At 40.1% G+C, this 24,987-nt stretch overlaps 1 protein-coding gene across 1 annotated transcript in view; it reads right to left on the bottom strand.

Moving 5' to 3' along the window:
* Window positions 1-24,739, bottom strand: part of MTTP (microsomal triglyceride transfer protein) — a 28,496-nt gene extending 3,757 nt beyond the window's left edge. The window contains exons 1-15 of the mRNA XM_064651979.1: window positions 24,553-24,739; window positions 19,498-19,685; window positions 18,781-18,924; window positions 16,660-16,767; window positions 15,783-15,899; window positions 14,481-14,620; window positions 13,483-13,633; window positions 9,975-10,132; window positions 8,935-9,103; window positions 8,249-8,356; window positions 7,024-7,236; window positions 5,820-6,031; window positions 5,070-5,167; window positions 4,847-4,968; window positions 3,866-4,093 (exon numbers count right to left, since the gene is read on the bottom strand). Coding sequence (XP_064508049.1) covers window positions 3,866-4,093; window positions 4,847-4,968; window positions 5,070-5,167; window positions 5,820-6,031; window positions 7,024-7,236; window positions 8,249-8,356; window positions 8,935-9,103; window positions 9,975-10,132; window positions 13,483-13,633; window positions 14,481-14,620; window positions 15,783-15,899; window positions 16,660-16,767; window positions 18,781-18,924; window positions 19,498-19,685; window positions 24,553-24,613 — 2,217 coding nt within the window. The 5' untranslated portion in view covers window positions 24,614-24,739. The remainder of the gene's footprint in view (window positions 1-3,865; window positions 4,094-4,846; window positions 4,969-5,069; window positions 5,168-5,819; window positions 6,032-7,023; window positions 7,237-8,248; window positions 8,357-8,934; window positions 9,104-9,974; window positions 10,133-13,482; window positions 13,634-14,480; window positions 14,621-15,782; window positions 15,900-16,659; window positions 16,768-18,780; window positions 18,925-19,497; window positions 19,686-24,552) is intronic.
* Between the last annotated feature and the right edge of the window lie 248 nt (window positions 24,740-24,987).

Here is a 24,987-nt window from a genome sequence, read left to right as displayed (position 1 = left end):
ATCAAGTGTGCTCATGGCTTCACAAAACCTCTGCAGATGGACTAGAAACACATCACATGGAAGTCCATTTCGGAAGTGATAATATAGCTCAGGGTTATGTCAGTTCATTACTTTTAAGTTTTGACATACAGCCAAGATTTTAAGGTTCACTCAGCTTGGCAATCTAACTCACTTTATACAGTTGTTCTGCTTCCCTAAGAACTAGTGGATTAACTCACCATTTTAAAAGAAACATTAACTTGGGAAAGTTTATTTTGATCATGTGCCTCATTTACAGGGCACCTCCTCCTGTCTCACAGCTAGTTTTCTCCCTCCTCCTGGGTTTCTGTGCCTGTGGTATTCTCAGCACCTGTAATGCTGCAGGCATTTGTAGGACATGTGAATACTCAATTTCCTCCACTGGTGCCCAGGCACCTTAGAAGTCTCTCTTCTCTTCTTAGCTATTCAATAGTCCAGTGGCTCCAAATAATGCTGTTCCAAGATTTAAGGAGGAATCAAGGAGAGACGGGCAGTTTAGCTTCCTAATCCCTATAGCAAGGAGCAACACTGGGGAAGGTTTTTATTCAGAGCATTAGAGTTTTCCTGCTGTAATCAAGGACTTGGATAATTACAGTGGCTCTGCATGTTTACTTAACCTTTTGAGGTAAATTAAATATCTTTAAAATTATTTCCTTGAAAGAATCAACTTGGCAGAACCAATTTGTCCGTCAGTTGCTGCTAAAGTGGGCTTGAGATTTAAAGAATGCAGTGGGCTGGCTATGGCTTATAAATCCAGCACGCCCTCAGCAAGCGTGGTCATATGATGGTCTGATTTCTTACATTCACCCAAATAACAATCATTTGATTGCTGAAATCAAAGGGAATTTTTCTACTGACTGCAATGGAGCATAAAATACTTCCCTTTTCGGTCGGTTTAGGTGTGGAAATAAAGCTTGTTTTACTTTATTTTACTTTGCTTTTAATTGGGACTGAATTGGTGGATAGCTGCTAGTGAGTGAGGAGGTAACACTATACATGCTGGCAGAGACATATACACACAACCAGAGGAGCAGATATTTTTAGATGTATTGTCAAATTGCACCCAATAACATTAAAGTAGGCTGCACAGTTTAAGGCTTAAATGCTACCTTGAATTAAGTCATATTTGTCACTGAAACCAGCAGAGAAGCCAAGGAGTGCTTGTCTTATGTTTTACTAGCTCACCTATTTCCTTATTTAGAGTTCAGTCCTGTCCTTCGTCTCATGTGCAAATCCAATCCAGACTGATGGGAGGTGTAAATCACAGAGACCCAGCCTCCTCAGGAGAAGTATTTTCCTTTCCCTTCCTATTTTAAGCTTTCTGTCTCATTTGCAGCGGAAAATGTGATCCAAAAGATCAGAACTGGCCGTCTGTTACTGTTTAAAATGATCAAACATGCTATGTTTCAATTAAAAAAATGCTTTATGTACTGCACTGTAATGCAACACAGAGACAGCTGAAACAGGCACTTCTTTGGGAACTGGCTATCTTCCACTGGGGTCTAGCTTTCAAATGGTTTCTCTGACCTATTAATATAGTATTTAATTTCTCTGTGCTTCTGGCAGATCTGTTGCCTAGGAGAACTATTAACACTACTGAACTTTAATGCAGGTGACTTAGGAGTCTCAAAAACAGTTTTATGAGAGCTGTTTATTTCATAGAGAGAGTATAACTTCTGGACAGTTATTCTTAGACCTCAAACAACACAGCAATGGCTGGAAAATACACTCTGATTTCTGTTTGTGCAGTCATGTGAGTAAATATGTCACAGATGATGGGCAGGAGTGTAAGCTTTAGAAGCAGTATTGTTAACTTGGAAATTACCTTTCCTAAATGAGCCTATTGTGATTACTGCTTGTTATAAGGTCAATGAAAGGAAGCTATTTTTTGGGGGTAGGTGGTCTTATTTGGTAGATTTTACAGCAATTTGAATACAACACAGTTTTGATCTTTCTATGCAAAATGATCCTTTTAAGCAGCAATAGGGGAACAGAACTTTTCTAGTATTTAAAAATAGTTTCTCTCAAAATCAGGCTGTACCAATGCACAAACTGGAACTCAAATATTACATTAGTTCTTTTATGACAATTCAATTGCCCCATTTTTAAGCTCCAGTCTTGACTTCCAAGCTGTCCTTTTGATGTTTGATTTCATCTGTGCTGTCTGTGTCTAACATTTTGGTTTAGTTTTCACCTGTTCTGAAATCAGTGTGGCCAGCTGTGGCACACTGAGTTTTGGTATCATAGAATGAGCACTGTTTCCCATGCCTAGTTTTCTTCGCTGAAAGAAGATAAACCCACGTTTGACTTGGTTGTCTACAGTATGAATTTGTAAAGGGGCTTATGTTCTGGGCAAGGCCTGTTCATGCTGGCCAGGGAAAGTGGAGGTAGTACTTAACTATCAAGCTATATTAATTATGGCTCTCTTGGACTGTCTTTCCCCCAGTTTCAGTGTTAGGCCATTCGCACTTCCATTCTGACAGTGTTTTCTGGTACAGATGTAAACACTGTTAGAGAATTTGCAGGTGAAAGTGTTTCTAATGAGGCTTAACTTGGCCATGTGGAAGTCCTGAAACCATGCTGATGTGCTGTTGACCTGTGCCCCAGACTTTTGTGAGGTTCTCCAAAGGCAAGGAGTGGAGAATTTGCTGGCTGACCGAGCTCTAGGGGTGTCCGGCCAACTGATTCAGCCAGAGTATGTATGGAGCTTGGTGCATGCACAGCAGTTGGAAATATTTAGTTCTCTAAATGCTCCTGTGCTCAGAACTGGACATGATTATCTTTCTCACCTCTGTGGTCTGTTTGCTAAATAGGTCACAGCAAAGTTTTTGCCCATAATCTGTGTGTGAACTGTAAAGCATTGCTGGAATGAGCTTAGTTAGTCAATCTGTGCCCTACCTGGGAAGCCCTCTGGACTTATAATATCATTATTATTAAAGGACCTGAGCTGGGTTCCAGATGGGGAAAGCTGTCATGTGCAGAGGGTGTTTCTGTGTAATTTTGATCAGAGTGGATTGTCTCATCATCTGCTTTTGGCATTTTCTTTTGACAAAAATTAAAGGGGAAAAGTAAAAAGTAAAGTTTGAGACTGCAGATGTTTCATAAGCTGAGTACAGTTGTTAAATCCAGGGTTCTAAAGAGATCCCTGGTTGGGAAGAGCAAAAATATCAAACCAAGTGCTGCACTTTGATAGAGATGTCTAAATTCTTGTCCTCCAATAATACATTATGTAGCCAGTTATATTTTTGTGTCAATCTATTTAAGCATAAAATTAGCAGACCTTTTGGGGTGACAATTGCATAAAAACTGTGTAACCCTCATTTTGTTTCCTTGTTTTTCTTAGTAATAAATATTTGAAATTTGGACCTCTTAGCACTGTTCTTTGAATGTTAGTTATTTGGGAAAGTTTGAGTACCAGTGATTCATTGACCTGACAGTTATTGACTAAGTGGACATAAGGTTCCCAGACAACTTGTGAAGAGGAAAACTTAGGTGGTCACATGGGACAATACTGTATTACAAGAAACTGTGGGAGGGGAGGTCATAGCTAATAGCATATGAGTTTTCAACAGGAAACTCAGTTGGATCTGCTTTTATTCAGTGTTACTTTGTTTTCTAGAATATGTGTTCTCACCTTTGTTCTAAATTGCTTTTAATGTAATTTAATTCTGTTCTTTAATACCCACGACTTTCCTATAGCTCCCACAGTAAGAGTAGCCTGTGTAACATTGGTCAGGTTTATCAGCATTGAAAGGAAGAAAATAAGATGTCCTACAATAACAGTGTGGGGGAGGGAGCATCTGCACTTAAAAGACAGAAAAAGAAGCAAATAGTGTACTTTTAGTACCTGTGAGTAATCTGTCAGCAGGATAAGTCCTTTCACCACATTCATGGGATCTCCAGTTGCTGAGAGCATTTTAGACATTAAATCACCATACCCTTGGAAAAACGTAACTGGCCTGAGCTGGACATCGAACAGAATGGCTGACATGCCAGCAAAGGAGTCCAGGTTTTCCTCGCCTTCATCAGGAGTTGCAGCTATTATGGACTCCAGACCCTGAGCTTCGAGCACCACCTACAATGCGACAATGATACAGAATAAGTGAAAAAAATTCTACCTGACTCAAACTATTAACAACCCTACATATTTTCTTAATGTCTAAGAGCCTAACTCTAATTTGTGTAGCTGCAGATGAAAAAGTATGAGGTGAAGACTTAATGGAACAAGGTTGAGCAGCAAGAAAAACAGAAAATAAAATAATTTCCTGGCATGCTTTTAGGTGCAGGCAGGATTTACCCACATGCAGATCACAATCCTGAGACTACTTTTCTTTCAAACAAATTTCCCTTCAATCATATGACTATTTTCTTTGGACAGTCTGGAGGAAAACCCAGAGATGTCCCACTGCACAATTTTTGTCCTGCATAGATTTAATAGCATTATAATATTGAAAGTTCTTGCCAACTTTAAGAGAAATCTAAAACACAGGCATATCATTAAAACCTGTTTGATTTGTACATTTGATCTACTCCTTGTTTATCCATTCTATGACATACTAGAAATAGGACTTAATTTTACAAACTAACAAAGCTTTTACTGATTACATCAAATAAACAGCATAGGCTTTAAACAGACACAGAATTTGATCCAGAACAAAACACCTGTCTTTTTGTTCAGGGCAAACACTGTGCGGTTTTTCCCATTGTTGGCTTGCTCTCTGCCCAGTGCAGCAAACCTTATGGTCTTAGGCATTAGCTGAATTGATTTAGAAGCTGTAAGAAAAGGACCACATACAGGCTTAGTTTTTATATACAGTGTGGCAGTTACCTGGCTGGCATGAAGTTCAGCGTTTCTATCAAAAATATGGATGTTCATGTTACTTCTCCTTAAAATGCCAGAGCCTGAATAGAGGATGTCAAGGCTGTATGTGGATGATATATCAGGACCACCTTAATTAAAAAAGAAAGAAGGTACCTGTGACTAAACTAGTGGATTAATCAAATGTTTGGGAATACAAACAGGGTCAAAAGGCAATTTCATGGTTACATACGTGTAATATAGCCAGAATAGGCAGAGGAAGAGCCCATCTTGGAGAAGCGGTCATAGTTATGAGTACGCATGTCCTTCAGAACTTTTCGAACTGTTTTGCTGTAGAACAAACAATCAAAACAATCAGAACAAACAGAACAATCAGAACAAACAATCAAAACCACTGAGATACAAAAATTTTACAGTACCAAATATATTATTTTTCTGTAGAAACATCAAATTTCAGAGAGGGTGAATTTCCCAGTATGAAAGAGGGTCTTCAAAACCATTACCTTTTCCAACTAAAAATCTGCCCTAACCCAGAGTCTCTTTTCCAATTTCAGGTACTCCCTGCAGTCATAGGAAGAAAGGCAAGCAAAGTTCTTGCTTGAAAATTAATGATTTTGAAAAGAAGAGAGATTTTGATTATTTTCCTTCTCATGCTGAGATGTTTAAAAATTTTTTTAAAGTTCACTGGTTCTTAAAATATAAAAACAAGTGATCCACTGAGAGAGTTAAGACCAACAGATGACATTTTTCACAGTAACGCAAGCTAGATGCCTAATTCTTATTTGTACCTGTGAAAATGTGAGTATTAAAAGAATGCCAATTAAATTTATTCTGAATTAACAATACCTAAAACTGATATGAAAATCAGGCATCCTTTTATACTTTCCTCAAATTTTAGTAATTCATTAGAATCTGTGTGTTCTTTGGGTCTCTGCAAAGAAGTAAGGAAGGGCTGTATTTACTTATACTGAACTTAATGTACCTTGAAGGCATTTCAAAGTGAATTATGTCTTGGATCATGGAGAGCATGTACTTGTTCATTTCCATAGGCAGTTCACCAATGGAGAGCAGGATGTTTTTCACTTCCATGTAGGATGGGTTACTGTTTAAGATGATAGCAGCTGCAGTGGTTCGCACTGTCTTTTCATGGACTTTGCGATTCTGGTGGTATATCCTGTTCATTGTTTCCTTCACCTGGTCAGGAAACACATTATTCACTCAATGCTCATACAGATGACTGGGCAAAGTACAGGTTGGAATCTCGTTTATAATATCAGCTTAAGTTAGCTTAAGTTAGCTCCATAGCTAAGGCTAATACATAAGGATATATTTTCAGCACCCTGTTTTTCATGGTCCTTTTGGAATGTACGAGACATGTATAGCTCAGTGACCACAAGGACAAGTGGGACATCTGTTATGTTCTCTCAAGCCACAGACCAAATACAGCCTTCCCCACTGGTTTTCACAGTGGGGCTGTAAATAAGCAGCAGGACTAAGATCAAATTAATGTGGCAGTGGTAAGATCAAGAGAGAGACTTCCTTGACAGTTAAGGAAATACTTTTAAAAAATAAAGAATCTTGTGGTTTAATTTTATAGATAGCGTCTGTAGTGGCTTCATGTCCCTGAGAAGATTGTGACATATCTTTTTTACAGGTAAGTCCACGGAAAGCCATGTAGCCCCATTGACAGAATGCCCTCCAGCATGTTAATTGCAGAACAGCACCCTGACAACCTTGGTCCTGGTGGCCAGCAGTAGGTATGAAATGAGATGCAGGGTAAAGCAGCAGAGGCAGGACCTTATGTTCTGCTATTTTGTATGTCTTCTCTTACTCTTGGAGGCTGCAGGGTAAGATGCAGCTATTTTACCCTTGTCTTACTTTGTGTATTCTTCCTGGTTTTGTGAAAGCACAAGAAAGAACAGGGGTTGCACAGGTGTCCAAGTGTTCCATCTTGGGAAGGGAGCCCAGTTTTCCCTGCAGACTGCATGCCATCTTTGACAGCCCCCACCTTTGTGGGACTCTGGAGCCAAAGTCTGAGTAGCACATGTCCACAAGACCATCCCTGCCTTTCAGCATGTTGACTGCACCACACAGCCTGGTGTCAGCAAACTTACTGAGATTGCACTCAATCCCACTGTTTAATACAGTCTCTTGCACTTCTTTCCTTGTGCAGGATATTTTCTTACCTCTTTGGTGAGAAAAGAAGGATCATATCTCTGCAAGGCAGTGGCAGCAAGACTGCTAATGTGCCCTTCTTCTGACTCAGAGTACTTCAGGAGCAGTGGAATTGCTTCGGGAAGGAGTGCATTCTTCAGTGCCAGCAGGTACATCCTCACATTGTCATCTTTCTTAGCCTTCTCCAATCTATTTAGAATCAACCTTTTGGCCTCCACAACAAACTAAAGAAAATCAACAGCACATTTAAATGGTGATCATAAACCTATTTCTTTCCCTCTGCAGAAGTATGAGGGGCAGAGCTGGATTCTAGCATGTTTTTGTTTGAAAGTATCATTGCACAGGGTTACCAGAGGTGCCATTTGTAAACTCTATGTTGATGGCTTCCTTCAAGCATAACCTTCAAGCATAACCAAAGTGACTGTAGATACAGTGATACCTGGTCCTGTAGTCCAGGTAAACCTGGTAGTTTTATCACTTGCTAGCTGCTCCTGCCCCTGATTCAGGGGCTTCACAGGTCTTCCTTGTGGGGCCAACACCTCCCCACAAAAAAAGACAAGGGAAGTGTTCTTTAGTGCCTCAAAATATGTTATAAGAGTGCTTGGCAGTTAACAAGGGAAATTAAAAGGTATTCCTAGGGCCTGTTCAGGTGCTCTGTGTCTTTTTGGCAGTGTGCTACAGTCCTCAATAGCACAGATCCAGCAGGCAGCAATGCCTTATCTGATCATCTTCATCCTCTAACATCAACATCTATTCAGTCCACGCTCAAGGGTCTTCCTCCTGGGTTGTTCTATGCATGTTTGGTATACAGGTGAGTATTTGAACCAATGAATTTTCTTCACAGAAGTGAAATTAGCTAAGGTGATTGCAAACATTAAATAGACCTTGAGTTTGCCAGTGTTTCTCTGATGACATGCAAAGCTTTTGGACAAGGGAGCACAAGTACTGCTTCTGCTGACAGACTAGGCAGTGAGAAAAAAGTTCTGTCAGACAAAGGACAACTAGAGAAATCGAAAGAAATGGGAAGAGACCAGATTAAAGCCTAAATCTGACAAAGTAGATGTCATTATTTAAAAAAGTATTCCTCTCTCTATCAAACATAGGAGTTTATGAGCTTATTTTAAAATGGGAGAATGTGATTCCCATGTCTCTCATGCTCTCCCAGTAATGTCAGCAGGGATCATTCACGTGTGTTGCAGACCAGAATTTAGCCAGCAGTGCACAGCAGATACTCACTGGGAGCTTGCAGCCTCCTCTGTCACACAGCTTCCTGATGAGTGCTCCCATGACAATGACCAGAGTTTCTCTGATTTCTTCATTTGCGATATCACCCTTGAACTTATCCTGTTACGCAAAAGCAATGCCGTTAGTCTCTTGGTCTAAATATGATGAACCACAGTCTGTAGTGTGTTGAATACACTCCCTCATTTCCTGCAAGCATTAGTGCAGTGCAAAGGCAGTGGTTACCACAATGGCCTGGGCTCAGGCTTAGCAGAGCACAGCTCTATCACTACGTATAATAACTGACTGCCATTTTCCCCTTGTGTTACATTCAGTGTCTCAAATAGTATATTCATTTTAGAGCTATGTTAAAAAAAAAAAAAAGAAGAGAGTATTTAAATGGTCACAGGAGTGTGATAAGGTAACAATCAAACAACGCTCAAATTGTCTTCCGAACATTCAGTATTATGTTTCTTTTCCAAGTAGTAGATATTGATAACATTTTACAAAATTTCATCCTGGACCTACAAATGTTTGTTGTTTGCAGGCTCTTATGTTACTGGCACGCTTAAAGGAAACCCTGGAAGGCATAAGGAAAGGAAAAGTGGAAACAGCAAGTCATTTCTACTTCCCTTTCCCTTTGACTGGAATGAAGCTTAAGAATATTAACTCTGTTCTATTTATTTTGTTCCTTGACTTACAGTTAAAGATTTCAGGAGCGTTTCACTGGGGTGAGAAGCGAATCCACAGGCATACAGGAATCGTTCCTGCAGGACAGAAGTGCTTGCGTCCTTAAAGTCAAGAAATTCCAGCATGGCCTCCAGTGATTCTGGTGTCTGAGCAGAGGTTATGGCATCCACGACCTGTGGACTATAAAGAAGTGGAAATTAAATGAACTTATCATTGTAACCAGCTAGACAGTACCAAAAAGACTTTTCTGCATACTGAAAGAAAGAAGCTAATGTACTGAAAGATTTCTTCATTGCAAGTAAAAGAATCTTTTACTATTGTTGGAAAAAAATGTGTCCCTCAATTGCTTCATGAACTCCAGAAATTAATCATATCCATGAGTAATATTTGAACTTATGCAAATAGGGGACCAAAATAAGTATTAAAAAACTAAACTATCCCAAAGGTATTAAAGTTTACAGGACAAGTTTGTAAATGTAGAAAAGTGGTTTAGAACTGCACGCCCAATGGCATGTAAAGAAAAGGCTTCTATGCTACCTGAGTTACTCTCAGGTGTATCTCTAACTGCTAACAACTGCTATAATTTGTTTGAAAGAGCCTGACCATATGACTCAGAAATCCTTCTCAAGTCTCAAGTCTTGGTGCGCATACTGTATACAATCAAACTCTAATATTAGGACAATATCCAGGCATGAACCTTTCCCTTTTTGCTCAATTTCTGATTGAAGGAAACAAATGTGCAAGTCAAGAACAAGTTATAGAATGTTTCAGGACGAGCAGGTGGGATAAGAACCTTTGGCTAAACTACAAACCATGTTAGCCTTGCACTGTAGATATGATCCTGTTGGCTGAACGGTGTGCTGAAAATATATTATACTACGAGAATAAACACAGCTGCTTTAAAAAAAATCCTTTTCCTGTAGTCAGTACTGACCACTGGGTTTGCATTGCTAGGACATCACCAGTAGAACTCAATCCCTTTGCATGTAACTTGCCCTTCTGCAGTTTCAAGTAACTTAAACCTTTTGAAAGCTCGTTCATGATAACTTACAGAAGTTCTTTATTTTCACTTCTAACAACTTGCAGTATCTCCTCTTTTGTAGCTTTTCTGATGCTCTTAATGAAGGACAAAAAGCTTTTTGCAGCTTCAGCTTTGGAAAGTTTTTCAGGATGCATATGTTCTCTGATGCTCTTCCAGTGTTCAGAAAGCTGCAAACCAATTCACATTACGTCAAATCTCTCAGATTGTAGCTTCAATTCTCAAAATCAGACTTAGAAAATGCAGGTATGTGGGCCACCTATTGCTCCAATTAGCTGAAATCCAATAGACTGATGATCTTTTAGCTAGGTATTACTTAATTTATGATATCCCAGAAAAAATATCTTTGAAACATTTCTATAGTTGTCTCTCTTCTAACACTTCAGTATTTCCCTGCAATCCAATTTGGAACAAAACAAGTTTATTTATACGGTAAATGGAATAAAGCAAATTCTCTTCTCTTGTAAATTTACTGTGCTTTCTGGTGAATCTGCTGTTTTCTTTCTGTTCCCATTTTCTCCTAAGTAATTATTTTTTAAGTGGGAGATGCAAAATCCCCAATTCACAAATTAATCACATTTTCTAAGGAGATGGTAATTTTTAAGTGGTTAGTGTAGGACAGGAGTAAATGTTCAATAAGTAATTCCCATTTTTCATTCATAAACCTGCATACAAATGGATTTATAGATATTGTACAAAATGACAAGTAATATGGTATTAGAACAGGTATTGGCTTCTTCATACATTGCTGCTGTATTTATTCCCACATCACATGTTTTACCCGAATGAGCTAACATGGTACCAAAGCACCCATATCTGTCCTTCCAGAGATACACTCCCACAAGAAACTGGTGCTGGTATTTTGACCTTTCCTCTCACACTTGCCTTTGCCTCTGTTATCTCAAATTATCGAGAACATTCCTTGGTGGAAACTCAGCTGTTCTTTGCAGCAGTGTTTACTGCCGTTTTCCCGAGTGGGAAATAATGCTAGCACCCATTTGAACTTTACTAAAATACTTCCCTTCTTTGTGGATTTTGTATTGGGCAATAGCACTTGAACCTGCTGGCAATTAGAAATATCATTCATCAGTACAGAGTGCAACTTCTATCGACTGTAACAAACAATAATTAGGCAACAATGATTGAGACATCGGATATTTCCTGAGAATTAATGACCAGCTGGGAGGAGCTCATGTTCTGAGGCACAGATGGGTCTTTTAGCCTCAAGTGGTGATTAGTGCTTAGCACCAAGGTCAGTGTTGCTATTATAAGCTGAAATTGAGTAATCATATGGGGCACTTTCTATTCCCCCTGTTGAAATTGCACCATAGTCCAGCAAAAATCTCTAACCTCATTAATCTCATATTTTCTCCTGTGCAAAGCCCAGCTGTGTGGACTGCTCTTAGCCAGTTTAGCCCACACCCTGGAGAAGAGCAAGGTGGGAGATGAAAGCTGGAGCAATCACAAGCAAAAGAGAGTGGAGACCAAGTCTTCCTCTTTGTAGGGTGCTCTAACCATTCAACTGCTACAAGGAGCAGCTTCCATCTCCTGCAGTGACCATGGCATTGAAAACATCGTTCAAAATTGGCTTTTGCAGGGGCTCTCATTCTCCTGATGTGAATGTCAGGCAGTTTGGATTGAATAACCCAAAGAGTCAGGCACAAGATGCACGCACTTCCACATGGCAACTTAGCAAGCTTAGTAAAGCTTCCCTAACAGGAAGATCAGACCAGAGGTCTTGTGGGCACCCTAGGAAAACTCCAGCCAAACCAAGAGGTTCTAAACTGAAGAGCTGGTTTTGAATGTCAGTGCCTGACAGCTGTTTACTAACCCACAAAGGCTGGCTGCACGAGACAGAACAAATCCACCTCAGTTTCAAAAGGGGCAAGAATCTATTCTTGTAGGAACCATGAGCATAAAAAAGTGTAAGATGCATGAGCTCTTCTGCAAAGAACATGCTTTCTGGTGTCTAAACACAGAAATCTAGGCCTGAATTTAAATGTAAACAACTGCCATAACCTCAGAGAAGCTAGTGCTGACATCTATGAAATGAGGATAGTAATGGTTATTATACCAAATTCATAAAGATAGAGAGACCTGTTATGATTTAAAAAGGGCTTTGAAAATGAAAACTCCAAGGCACAGCATGTCAGCAGGGCATTAATGTATACTATGATATATAAGTACCATATGTTATGTTGCTGCTTTGGATACAGTGTTCTGTTTATAGACCACATCTTTTCATAGCAGTTACTGAAAAATACAGTGAGAAAGCAGGAGTTCATTCTCATCATGCCTCTAAGTTTATAATGACTTAGCTCAGTCCCCAGGCAGTGCACTGGAATTATACTCCATGTTTGTTATCTTGGTCTGGAAATTTTAACTGTTATGACAAACTCAGTTGCAAGTGACAAATTGGTCCACACAAACCCTGATGGGCAGAGTCAGGGAAAAAACACCTGTCCCTACTCTGTTTAAGATCCCTTGGTGTTCCCTGTTCAGAACTGCTCCAGCACACAAGCAGCATCATTTCTATATCACTTCCCCAAACATATTTTTTTTCGTCTCCTTTGTGGTTCAACAAGCACTAAACAAGGTAAGTTATTATAGTGTAGTGCTGCTTCCAAATAATAAGCACAAATTCCAACATAGGAAAGTATTTGTGCTCATGAGAAGTATCTTTAGAGAATTAAAATTATGTGTGCTGCGTAGAAGCTGTATTTTGTTTATAAAAAACAGAGATTAATGATCTTTACATTAATGTTCACATTCACTGCTAAATTTATTCCACAATGGTAATAGCTGGAATACTGTTTGCTAACAGTCACTGTAGTAACTTACATTAGTTTATGATGCACTTACAGTACCCAGTAGTCTTCAAATATCTTAAATATAAAAAACCAAGGAAATTTTTTTCCCAGGGAAAAACGAGAACAGTATTGGACTTCCCAAGAATACCAGAGCCCCATTTTATACTTATAAAATACCTATAGAGTCTTTTAAGTAAAAGAATTCCTGAGGGTCAGGCAATAAGAAGAAGCTTAATATACTATCAACAAATGTTTAGCCTGCCTAAAGAATGGCTAATTAACTTTAATTTTTAGGAACAGTTCAGTTCCTCCATGGCAGAATTATTTATAAACACCAGCCAACCATCTTAAAAGTCATTTCCCACTCCATTACCCAGAGGAAATAAGCCTCTGCCAACTTATGGTCAGCAAAAGTAAGTTAAAACCAAAAGGGTGTTGTATTTTCTAGTAGAGAAGTATTTTCTACTTGAGAAGTATTGAACTCAATCTTTGAAGGAGAGCAAAAACGTTGGTACTTTCAGTGGTAAATCTTAAAACACTCTTGTGGAGTGGAGCACTCAATTGCATCACTTCTGTACTCCCCACTCCTGGGAGTGTTTTATATTGCTGCGTTACACCTCTCCTAGTGGGCTGCTTGGAAAGAAACTTCTTCTCGCACTTGTTCTGCTCAGCCAACCGACCTGACGTCCAATGAACCCGTGTTTACTTACTGAAGGACACTTCTTGCATTCGGATTTCACTGGCTCCGCTTCTAGTGGGACGGCAACATAGCTGGAGTCCAAGGTCTTGATCACACCAGCGACTTGCTTCCCAGCGATCAGTCCAGGGCCAGCCTGTACTGACTTCAGTTCCATTCTCTGCCTGTGTATCCATACAGTGAAGACACCATTAGAGCTCAACAAGTAGTGCAGAAATGCAGAAATCACAGCAAGAAAAAACAAAAAAACCCCTCCACAGGCAAAAAATATTGAAGGCTTATTGAAGTCTTCTTTTAAAATGTTCAGAACATGGCCAGCCTATGGGTTTTTTAAGGTAACAGAAATATCTTATACCAGCAGAATTACCACTAGAGTTATGTGGAATAAAATATTGAAATAAGGGACTCTCTAAAGCATGGATTTATAGCTCCTGATAAACAACATTCAGTAACCATATGCATTCTGAAATGTTTCATATATTTATTCTTATGAGGATCTGGAAAGTGAGATTTTGAATGTTCTTTTTTTTTTTCTTTTAATATCTAATACTACTGAGATGCCCGAATCGTTTATCTTGTATGAGTATCTACAAGCTTGCAGTGCTTTGGAGTCTGGAGTCTAACACTGATCTAGTTTCACTGGTATTTCCTTTCTATGCAGTAGATTTTGTTTTCTATACTTTCACATACTAGAAATGGAGATCCATCAGAAGTATTTCTTAAGAAATGAGAAGACACAGGAACAGAATACCTATTGGACTAATGGGGAGCTTAAAATGTTTTGGATAATTCCATTGTTTTCAGATAATTTTTTATGAATGCCATTATTTATTGTTTGTAGCATGATAGAACCCTTAATCAAAGTTGAACTAGGCACCATATGGATACAAAAGACACCTAACTCCTTACCTGGAGAGTTTACAGCCTTAGATCTCGATTCTATAAGACATACACATACAACCTGACTTGAACCACTAGTCCTGTCAATGACAGTCAAATTGCCCAACTTACTTTGAAACTATTTTGGCACCTGTTTGTCGTCGGAAATTCAGAAGGAAAACATAATTTTCTTCTGCCTTAATGGATTTTATGAAACTGTCTTCCAGCACATAGATTGTGGCAGATGTGACTTTTTTACTGACATCTAAGATCTGAAAATAACAAAAAAATAGAACAGAAAGAGGGCTATTCAATAAACAACAAAATAGGAAAAAAGCTCAGAGTTCCAAATCAGGGCAAGACTTATAATGAAATAGGGTCATATGAGGAAGGTGCATGTGGGCTGACATCTCAAGCTAAGCCTATAAACCAGGTTCTCAAGAAGACCCTCTGCAATAAGAAGCCATGCACTTCTGCACCATGTGTTTCAAATTCAGTACATACTACGGGAAAAAACAGAGGGAGCATGGGAGGAAGTTATGGAGCAGGTGACAATTGAGAAAATGCCCAGTACTACATTTAATTTAAAATACTCTTTAAATAAGATGAGAAGCTTTTCCAGAGAAATGTCTTGTAAATGAGATTGTCATGTTCACACTTAAGAAGCAAAGTCAGATACCTTGCTTGACCTGTTTTGTAAACAAGATGAAGTCTTTGCAGTAAGTGTGAAAATCGGGAATTCAGTCATAGTGTTAAGGCCAATTATTAAGAGAGTGTGTGGTGCTTTTGTACTTCTCTGAGCTGCAAAAGGTCAGATTCTGATGTGGAGAATCCCATTGTCTTCAGCGTGCGCCCTTAGTAGTAACTACTCAGAAAGACCTTTACTAGTAGTGGAGGACCATTAGGGCTGTAGTAGGGCTTCAGTTATCTCTGAGGCACATCTCCTGTATTACACCTATGCATTAGGGAAGCTTGACCAGGCTCCATTCAGGAATCACCATCCTGCCTGGAATTTACAGCAGGTGTGGAAAAGGTTACTGTTATCACTATGACTGTGTCTGTATCTAGGATTTTCCTTCAAAAAAAAAAAGAAGTCTCACATCATTTAAAACTTCAGTACAGCCAGGACAAAAGTGCTGTAAATCTGTATAGAAATTAAAATATGTTATAATGAGATTAAAAAACTATGCAAATTAGTATGCTGTATTCAATGCCAGCTGAGTCAAGGTGGTTTATACAAGAGGAGAATCCATTCCCTGTACTCCCCAGAGAAACTACATATGAAGCTCAGGCTAGTAAAACTACACGTAGAAAATTTACATGTAGAATTTGCTTTCTCTAATGCAAGAAGGATTTTTGAGAAGTTGAGTAATAGCAGCTGGAAATATATTTTAAATAGGAAGAATAGACTTAATTATGTTAAAGAAATCATACCGGGTTGTGGCTGGTAAATCCTTGCTTTGTTATTTCACAGGAGTCCAGGTCTTTTATTTTAGTCACTTGATTTTGCCGCACATGATAAGTAGTATTACATTTCCCAGAAACATCCACCTTGAAAAAAAGAGTTATATTGGCACAGTTTCTTGAATTTTAATTTGGGACCCCAGAGCACCTTCCAAAGATGAAGCGTTTTATCCACTGCTGGAATTCTGTACCTGAGATGCTGCACTCTTTGGGTTAATATACCAGTTTTAAGGATTTCCGTGTTTCTAACTATCTCCTTTGGATTGGCAGGGGTACTATTCAATAGATGGCTGAGAAGAAAAGTAACAATGTTTGTTTAAAAAAAAAATGTAGGAAGCACCTGGCAGCTTACACTATACTCAGAAATTTGAGTTAAATTCCAGTTTTGCTTAAGTGGACAGTTGTAGAAATTTAACAATGGAACACAACTGAAATGGATGCAGGTAAACTACTGCAAATTTTGTGTGGATACTCTGATTTAAAGTGGCCTCATCCACTGAATTAAATTTAGTAATCAACCAACTTTAAACATCAGTATAATCTCTTTTATAGTGATGTGGTTTAAGTTGGTTTATTACCAAATTCAGCTAAATCGATAAAGGCATTTTAAATCAAATGGATTTCACCACTTCTTTACATTACTTGCAGCAACTTGACTTGTGTCACCAACTACTAAGAAGACTGCCTTTATGTCCCCAACCTCAAACGTGATCAAAAGGCAGATTTCTGTCACAGTTCACTCCTTCTGAAGTGAACTTCAGCAGGAGCCACAGGTCTGCCTTCCAGAGCAGATCAGACTCTGCCTGTTTCTCTGATGATGATCATCTTGCCTGATACAGCACCATACCTCACGGGTAGAACCAGAGTGCAGCTGTAGCTGGAAAAGGCTAGCCAGACCTCTCTTGATGTTTTGAGTAAAAGCAGGTTCATTTTGATACGAGTAAAAGGTTTTGACCTGTAGGAATAAAAAAAAAGTATATAAAAAAGCATTCAAAAGTGTATAACAAATCTAGTTAAATGAGAAAGGAATAGTGAGGATCTGCTCTAGGTCTATCTTTACTTTTTTCTGATTAGAAAGCTGAATTGGGATCTATTTCCCTTATTTAAGCAAACTACAGGGGCTGCAGGGCCTGATAAGAACAGTATAAGCATGTTTTGGTCTTCAGCTAAACCTAACTACAGTTTCAGTGGAGTGAGCATCTTTCCTCCTGTAAGTAGAATTTAGAAGGAAAATGGGACGTTGCACATAATTTCACAAGCAACTAATTTTTCTACACAATCTTCAGACAATCTCTCCCCATAGGGGCATAATACCTCTTGCACTTTAATCACAGGTTACAAAAACCCAGAATGAATCATAGATAAATCACAGATAGAATGACTTAAACTACGTGTCAAATGTATCAGAACCTTTGCACTTCATGGGTCAACTGTTGTGCTTGAGCCTCTCCTCTGGTAACAAGACTTTGCACTTCCACTTTGCATTCAAGGTGCATTAAAAGTGCACTTTTCTTCAGGAACTGTAAGTACAATCAGTGTGTTATCTCAGGGCAATCCTGGAAAGCGAAATCACTGTGCCAGGGGTGAAAGTATGACACCACAAAGAAATTATAAAAGGAGTGTCCGGACCCTACTACCTGAGAAAAAGCCCAAGTTTTTAATACTACATCGCAGCCTGAGCATGAGAAAGTGCATAATGTATTAGGAGCAGACACATTCTGACTGCACTCTTCTGATACCTCTGTTCTCATTTAAGGATGTGTACAGTTCAAAGCCAGTGCCACCCTGTTTCCTTTTATGTTGTGTAAAACTGATGACAAGGCTGAGTCTGAAAGTTACTGAGCAGGTCTGATAGCAGCTGCAATTCAGCAGGCTGAGCTGGCGGCCAGGGTATGTGCTCAGTGCCTATTTACAGCAGGAGGTAAAGATCCTGCTGGGATAGAGTGTCACAGCCCTCACTCTGCTCTGCAGAAGAGAAAAGGGAGTGTGACCTTCAACCTTCCTCCTTTCTCACAGCCCCTCTGCCCATGCCCCCACTGCTGAGGATTGCTCGAGCTGCAGAGGGGAGAGTGGGGCTCTTGGCCTAATGCAACAAGCAACTGGAGGGAGGACCATGGACAGGAGGCAGGAGCAGCCGTGGCTCAAGCCTTGCCACTCCCTGGTCAGAACAGTAAGCTGAGTGCAAGGGGACACATGAGCAGCTCTGCAGGAAAAAAGAGTGTGAGATGGATGTACTTGGATCCCCTTCTCAGCAGAACTGTGACTCTCAAAGCTGCAAATGGACATTGGTGCTCCTGCCACGGGACAGTGCTTTGGTGCTCTCTCAAGGCAGGTTATAAAACCCAGGCACATGCTGATACACCCACTCCTTGACCCTTCTCTTCTGATTTTTGGAGAGAGTTTCCCAGTGGGGGAAAAACATGTAAGTCTGTAGGTCTTTCAGCATCAAGCTCATTAACTTAAGACCATTGAAACTGCAGGTGAGACAGAAGTATAAATAAGCAATATAGAGACCTGGAAAAAGCAATCATGCTAAAATATTTGATAAGGGTTTAAAGTGATTAACACTGTTCCTCACAGACTTGGTATAACATCCGTCATGACAAACTGTATCTCCTTTACTGCCTTCAGACCTTGGACACAGTCCTGGCTTCACTGAAGTCAATAGCACATATCTTACACAGCAGCAGTGCATAAATCCACATGTACCTATATATTTGTGGCCAATCTGCTCTATACTTTCACACTGTCTGGTGTTCTCAATGCACAATAGGCTTGGGCTAGAAGGTCCCCTTGTACAGGTAAGTTACAGTCTCTTCTAAACTATTGTATTCCATATAGAAAGACAGAACATGATGGCTTATTAAAAACACTGAGAGGATAGTGAATTGGTAAATTCTCCAAGTCCCTAAGAAAAGATTTGTCTCGGGTTTCCTGAGCGATTGAATTTTAAAATAAAGGGTCTTACTTTTCCACGGACTAGCTCAAGCACTATGGGCCTCTGTAAAGCTTCCAGATATTCTTTCCCGAAGATCTTCTCTGTGCTTTTTCCTTTGAAGATGTTTTTAGCAGCTGGACGTTCATTCACATTTTCAACCTGAACATCTTTTATCTAGTAAAGTAAAAGCAGAGAAAATTCAGGTAGAGAGCAGTCTAGCATTGGCCTGGTGTAGGCTGGATAGACTAAGTCACATACTAAATATTTTTTATTTCTTCATCTCTGGTTCTGATCATTATTCCTCCATGTCTATGTCTATGTTTACAAAAGAAACCAGTTTTCTCCACTGGGGAAATAAGTGGCAGAAAAACTCACCATAAAGCTAAGTACCAAACCCAATTTGTATTTAGCAAATGTCATGATTTGTAACTAGAACTGAGAACTTCAGACAACCTGTTGCTCCTTGGGTATGTGCTTGCACACCAGTTGTTTGAAGCTATAGAAGCTGTATGAAGCAATTTCAAAATATAGGAGATACTCTGAAGTTCTGGCTTATGATGTTAGGTACATACTTGTGATATCTCACTCTATAGGAATCAGTTTATCAAAGAAGCTGGGTTTAGTTGATCAGACTAGAGAAAAGATTTAGCTTATGTTCTGAAAGTGAGTTCTCTGATGCTACATTAGCAGCTAGATCAATGCAGGTAAGATTGTGCATGTTTTAAGTTGTCTGATGGTATTAATTACCATAATTTTGATCAACTGGTCATCATCATTGTCAGGATTTCTCCATAAGAGGTTGACATCCACATCAGAAGAAATCCGATATCCTGCACTTTTTTGCAGTGATGCTTTCACGCGATCAACATACACTTCAGCTGAGTAAGCAAACTTATATAGCTTGTCATTATTTAGGCTTGGTCCAGTAGTGTGCCCTGTTTGGAAAGCAAAAACAGTGTTTTGAATTGACTAACTCACATAATCTATCATTTTCTCTAAAAAACATCTATAGAAAAATTAAAAATTTAATTACCAACAAGAGATATATGGGACTGATCTCACTACCTTTGATTACAGAGGCTGTCCCACTGGAGCAGCTGGGGGGGCTTTGTGATTAAGTTGACACTGATTTTACATATTTAACACAAGAATGGTCACAAAATCCTTTGTTAGCTCTACACTTATATAAATAAAAGACCGTCGTATTCTTTTCTTTGGATATGTTAGCAGCATAAATTATTCCAAAATTATTTTCAACTCAAAATACTGTAATTAATCATGGACTTTGTGTGCTTAGTAATGTGAAATGTGCTGATGAAATTTGTTGAAGCCAACAGAAATTGTTCTCTGGATCTCTTGCACATTTATTGTGAATCTTTCCATTGAGAGTCTGGCACAGGGGTGATGTGACTGTAATGAAAACATTAAGAACATATTTTTTAGATTAAATAATTAAGCTCTTGTTCTTTAAACTAAATAATTGTCCCCATAGCCGTGTCTCTGCTGTTAACTGATGTATTTTAAGGGATATGAAAGCCAATTTCTAGTATAAATGCAACATGCATGCCCAATTTATGGTGCCATTTCCATCTGCATTAATAACTCTGACGGACTTTCCCTACGGATTCAGTTGCACTCTTGTTTGTGTAAACTGAATCTGTACTATATAAATTACTTTTATTTTTCTTTTATAAAACTACTTAATACCACACCCTTTCCTATCTTCTCCTTCTCTTCTGTCATGCATGGCCAGGTAGGGAACGTGTGGCAGCAGTGTCTCAACTCTCTACCCAGCCTCAGGAATCAAATTGTGCCCCTAAAATCTGTGATCAAGGAAAATAAATTTCATTCTGAATACCCTTCAAACATTTTGTTGCACAGGTTATACATAATATCCCTTTTCACTGCTTTCAAGGGCTTTCCTCTTCTGGTATGGATCACTACAAAGTTCTCATCTGCACAAGAAACACTGATGAGGGGAAGGGAGGGGAAGGGAAGGGAAGGGAAGGGAAGGGAAGGGAAGGGAAGGGAAGGGAAGGGAAGGGAAGGGAAGGGAAGGGAAGGGAAGGGAAGGGAAGGGAAGGGAAGGGAAGGGAAGGGAAGGGAAGGGAAGGGAAAAGCTTACACAAAGGGCTCTTAAGATTCATACAGCAAATACAAATTCAGTGACCTCAGGTGCTATCTGTAAGCAGCCCCGCCCAAGCCTCTCAGACCCAAATACTGCACCACTGAATCCACTAGGAATTTCTTCATGGAGTTCAGCGGGTACAGAGGAGAGACAAAAAGTTCACAACACAGTTAATCTAAGCAAAACAAAGTGCTGTCGTCAGGGGCATGCATCTCAGTCTTACAACAAGTGGGGGGGGGGGGGGGAAGAAGAAAAATCTATCAAAACATCTCAGACAAATTCTTAAGCATGCTGTAATGCAATCAGTGTGTTCAAAGTCCCTTCCAGAGAATCACCAGGCTATCTTGATTTGTGTTATGTCCCTCTGTTTTATGTGACTCACCTGAATAAATGTCAAATCACAGTACTGGCAAAAAGGAAAAACAGTCTTGTTTCACTCTCATATTTTAAATCCCACTTTAGGTGCACAGTGCAGTTCCATCATGGCTAGATAGATATATTCTGCAGTCCTCAAACAGTCCAAAACCCCCAATTTGTTAAGATTTTTCTTACTTCCTTCCCCTGCTCGCTTAGATGCCATAGCAGCAGCTTGAGGTCAGCTTCAAAGAGCTTTCCCTGAGCAAAACATCCACTCCACCAAGGTCGGTCTCCAAGTTGTGTAAATTGGCAAAGATACACAGAACTAAATTGACTTATACTTTACGCCAGCTAAAGATGTGGCGCAGTAAATTTGGTAATCGGAGGGGGAGCAGCCTGTTTGTGAGAGGCCAAAGCTGTAAGTATCGATTTTTTTTTTCATGGAGGCTAAAGGATTAATGTTGGCACAATGGGGCTCTTCTGGTTTTGCATGTCTGATGTGTCTGGTTCAAGGGGCACACAACCCTTCCTTCAGGTTTACTGTGAATTTCCTAGCCACTTCCCCAATTCCACTCACTCCTACCAACTCTGAAGCTACCTTGCCCTCGAGAGCAGAGGGTACTCAGTGCCTGCCCAGAGATAGCTGTGCCTTTCATGGACAACCCTGGTTCCTTGCAGTACCTTGGAGCTAGTTGCTTCCTGGTTCAAAATGCCCTTCATTTGCAGCAGAAACAGCAGTGCAAATGACCTAGTATTGGCTGAGATTTTATGAACACTGCCCACTAGGTGCACTTTAAACACAGAGGGTGACACAGTCCCATCTACAGATAAAAAGTGAGGGAAGAAAAATTATCTGGGTGCTGAGAAACAAGTGTCTTATTAAGTTAAGGTGGGTGTTGTGGATTTACTTGCTCTCTGTTTTCAGTTAAAAGCACCTTTCACCTATTCTCTTCCTTTCCCCACAACTGAACCCATAAATCTTTTTTTCTTTTCTTTTGCAAGAGTTCCTTTGCTCTTCCTCCCTTTTAGCATTTGCTTGTCCCCACATACAAATGAGCTATTCCCTCCTAAAGGAAACAGATGGGCAAATGGTGCAGCAGCTTCTTGCCAGTGTCATGGAATAAATTAATAATCACAAAGTATTGCTGGGAGCTAGAAGAATATTAGTTTCTGAAAGCTTTCACCATTTCGTACACGGAAAACATTGCAAGAGCCAGGACAGAAGACACCTTTAGTTGCAAGACTGGTGTCACTGATGGGAAAAGGTAAGCCAGCAGTGGATACTGATAAGAGAAGCAGCAAGGATGAGGCAGTATTGAAAGCAGTCCCAAGGAGTTAGCACTTACCCCAGTAGAAATGGGGAAGCCAAGAGAGATAACTGAATAGCGTGGTCAGGTCGAGAGGCAATGGTAGATGAAAGACAGAGACACAGCTTCACTGACCAGAACCAGTATTCAAAACAGTGTAAGTAAATTTTCATGCCATCTTTCACAAAGAAAACACCGGTACTATTTTAAGAGGAAAATTCCTACACATTTCTGATTGAAACTTTTCTTAATAAAAAGCCCCCCCTTTAGAAGATCTTCCCTTTGTATTCAGCACAGCACTGGAATCCTTGCTGCCTGTACAGCCATTGACATTTCAGCTGATGCCAAGTGTCCCACCAGCTGAGAGGGGAGGAAAGACGGACATACAGATTGCAATCGGCCATGGTCTCTTGGGGTCAGAAGTGCTTGCTTTCAAGGTGGAGTGCATAACACATAGTTTGACTAGTAATGTTAAGTGTCTGTCATTAAGGGTAACATGCCAAGTCTATAATTAAATCATGATACTGTATAATACAGAAGGTTATACTGCATGAGTAGAGACAGCTGTCAAGTCCTGTGCCTTTTATTAATACATATGGCATGCACAGCATGTGTGTCTCTAACTACTTGCTAGCTCTACCTTCATAAATCATATTTGCCACTGTCTCTGATACTGGATAGCTTTAAAAAGCAAACCCCATCTGCTTCTTTGAAAACGTTTTGCAAGTGGAACTGCAGTAGGAAGGTTTTATGTGTGCTGATCTACCTGACTTGAAAAGAATAATGCTTCAATATTTCCAAAAGGCAGCGTTGTCTGGTGGAAAGGTAGAACACATCCAAATACCAGCTCTGTTACTGAGACCCTAAGTGGCCTTTGGGCCAGTAATTTAGCTCTCAATCTCTCTGCATAGAGAGAGAAGAGACCTGGCAGAGCTGAAGAGTGATAACTAATTAAAGAGAAAATGCTTGCTTAGTACCCTAGGGATGTAAAGCAAATACTACTTCACATCAGGAAGCTTTGCTTAATTGACATGAAGGAGAAGCTGGAAACACCAAACACCAGAAATGTGGCACACTGATATCTAGCCCTAAACGGTACTTGGCAGTCTCATGAAATACACTCACAGGTAGAGGCACTGCCTGCAAACCTCTCCACTTCATAACTCCTGTTGAAAGAGGGTATAGAGGCAGGGAGGAAGGTTGCTGCTCTGTGCTTACACAGATACAGGGTCCTGGATCCCCTGCAGTGAGCAGGAGGTGGCACCGCTGAGAGCACCTCTACAGCCTTTTCGACAGCTTAACCTAGGTAGGATGTCCCCCCTGCTCCTCATCAGGATGAGGACATCTAAAAACTAAAAACTCAGCTCATGTTTTAAGGTTGCTGTTCCTCTAAATTTAATGTGAGTTTGCACATGAAGAATCACTACTATAGACACCTTTCCTTGCCTGGCATTGCTGAAGCGAGCAGTCTCTAAGATTCCATACCCTTGACTTTGACAGGACACTTGAATAAAGCCCTGGTCACAGGGGTTCTGCAAACATCCAGATTTTCAAGACTTACCACAGAGCAAGCTTCTCATGAAATTACCAGGATGTTTGGTACTGACTTTCAGTGGTAGCTGAATCAACTGCCCAGAAGCTGAAACCAGGACAGCCCTGAGCACTTCCTGGCTCTGCGCCACCAGAGCACTCTGTGTGTTTAACTTTTGAGCGTGTGAACAGTCCCTTTCAAGTTGGTGCCCCCACAACATGTCCTGATTAAGTAAGGTTAAGATCCCCGGTCTCCTGGCTCACACTGCTGGCCCCGTGCACCTGAAAACATTGTCTCCTTCATCACTTCTGCTGAGGTGAATGTCACAAGTGCTTAAACCTAACTACTAAATGCATTTCACATCACTCAAGGATGGCTGAGTAAAGTTGATAATTTTTGATGCAAAACAGACCTGCATACACACACTTGGTTATACCTTCGCTGAGGCAAAAGCTGAATCAAGCCCAGTACAGACCTACCTTTAACAGAGGCTGAGTAGGTGGAAATGATGCAAAGGAATAGCACAGTAAGAAGAATCATGCTGGACTCTGCCGAGCTCCTGACTGCAGCATGAAGTGTGAGAGCCTCCAGGAACTGAGCTGCTGAGTGGAGGGGAGCTTGCAGAGAGAGCCACCAGCTCGGCCACACTGTTTATCTAGATGTAGTAAAGGTCAGATTCCAAATTCCACACTCAGGTACTAAGTTCATGAAAGGACTTCCAGTTAATTATTAAGAACTAAGGTAACTGGCGGTTTCTACCCCATTTTATCGATCACCTCGGCTTTCATTTTTGAATACTGAGCCGACACAGACACACTTCTGAGTAGGGGAGCCCACCTCCAGTCCTGGAAGAACCAGCAGATTCTGCCACCACTCCTCTCCCTGAATGAAAGGGCAATCGGGTCTGTTGCTGC

Source organism: Pseudopipra pipra, chromosome 4 (genome assembly GCF_036250125.1).
Source record: "Pseudopipra pipra isolate bDixPip1 chromosome 4, bDixPip1.hap1, whole genome shotgun sequence".
Classification (NCBI taxonomy): domain Eukaryota; kingdom Metazoa; phylum Chordata; class Aves; order Passeriformes; family Pipridae; genus Pseudopipra; species Pseudopipra pipra.
This window is presented reverse-complemented; position numbering and strand designations above follow the sequence as displayed.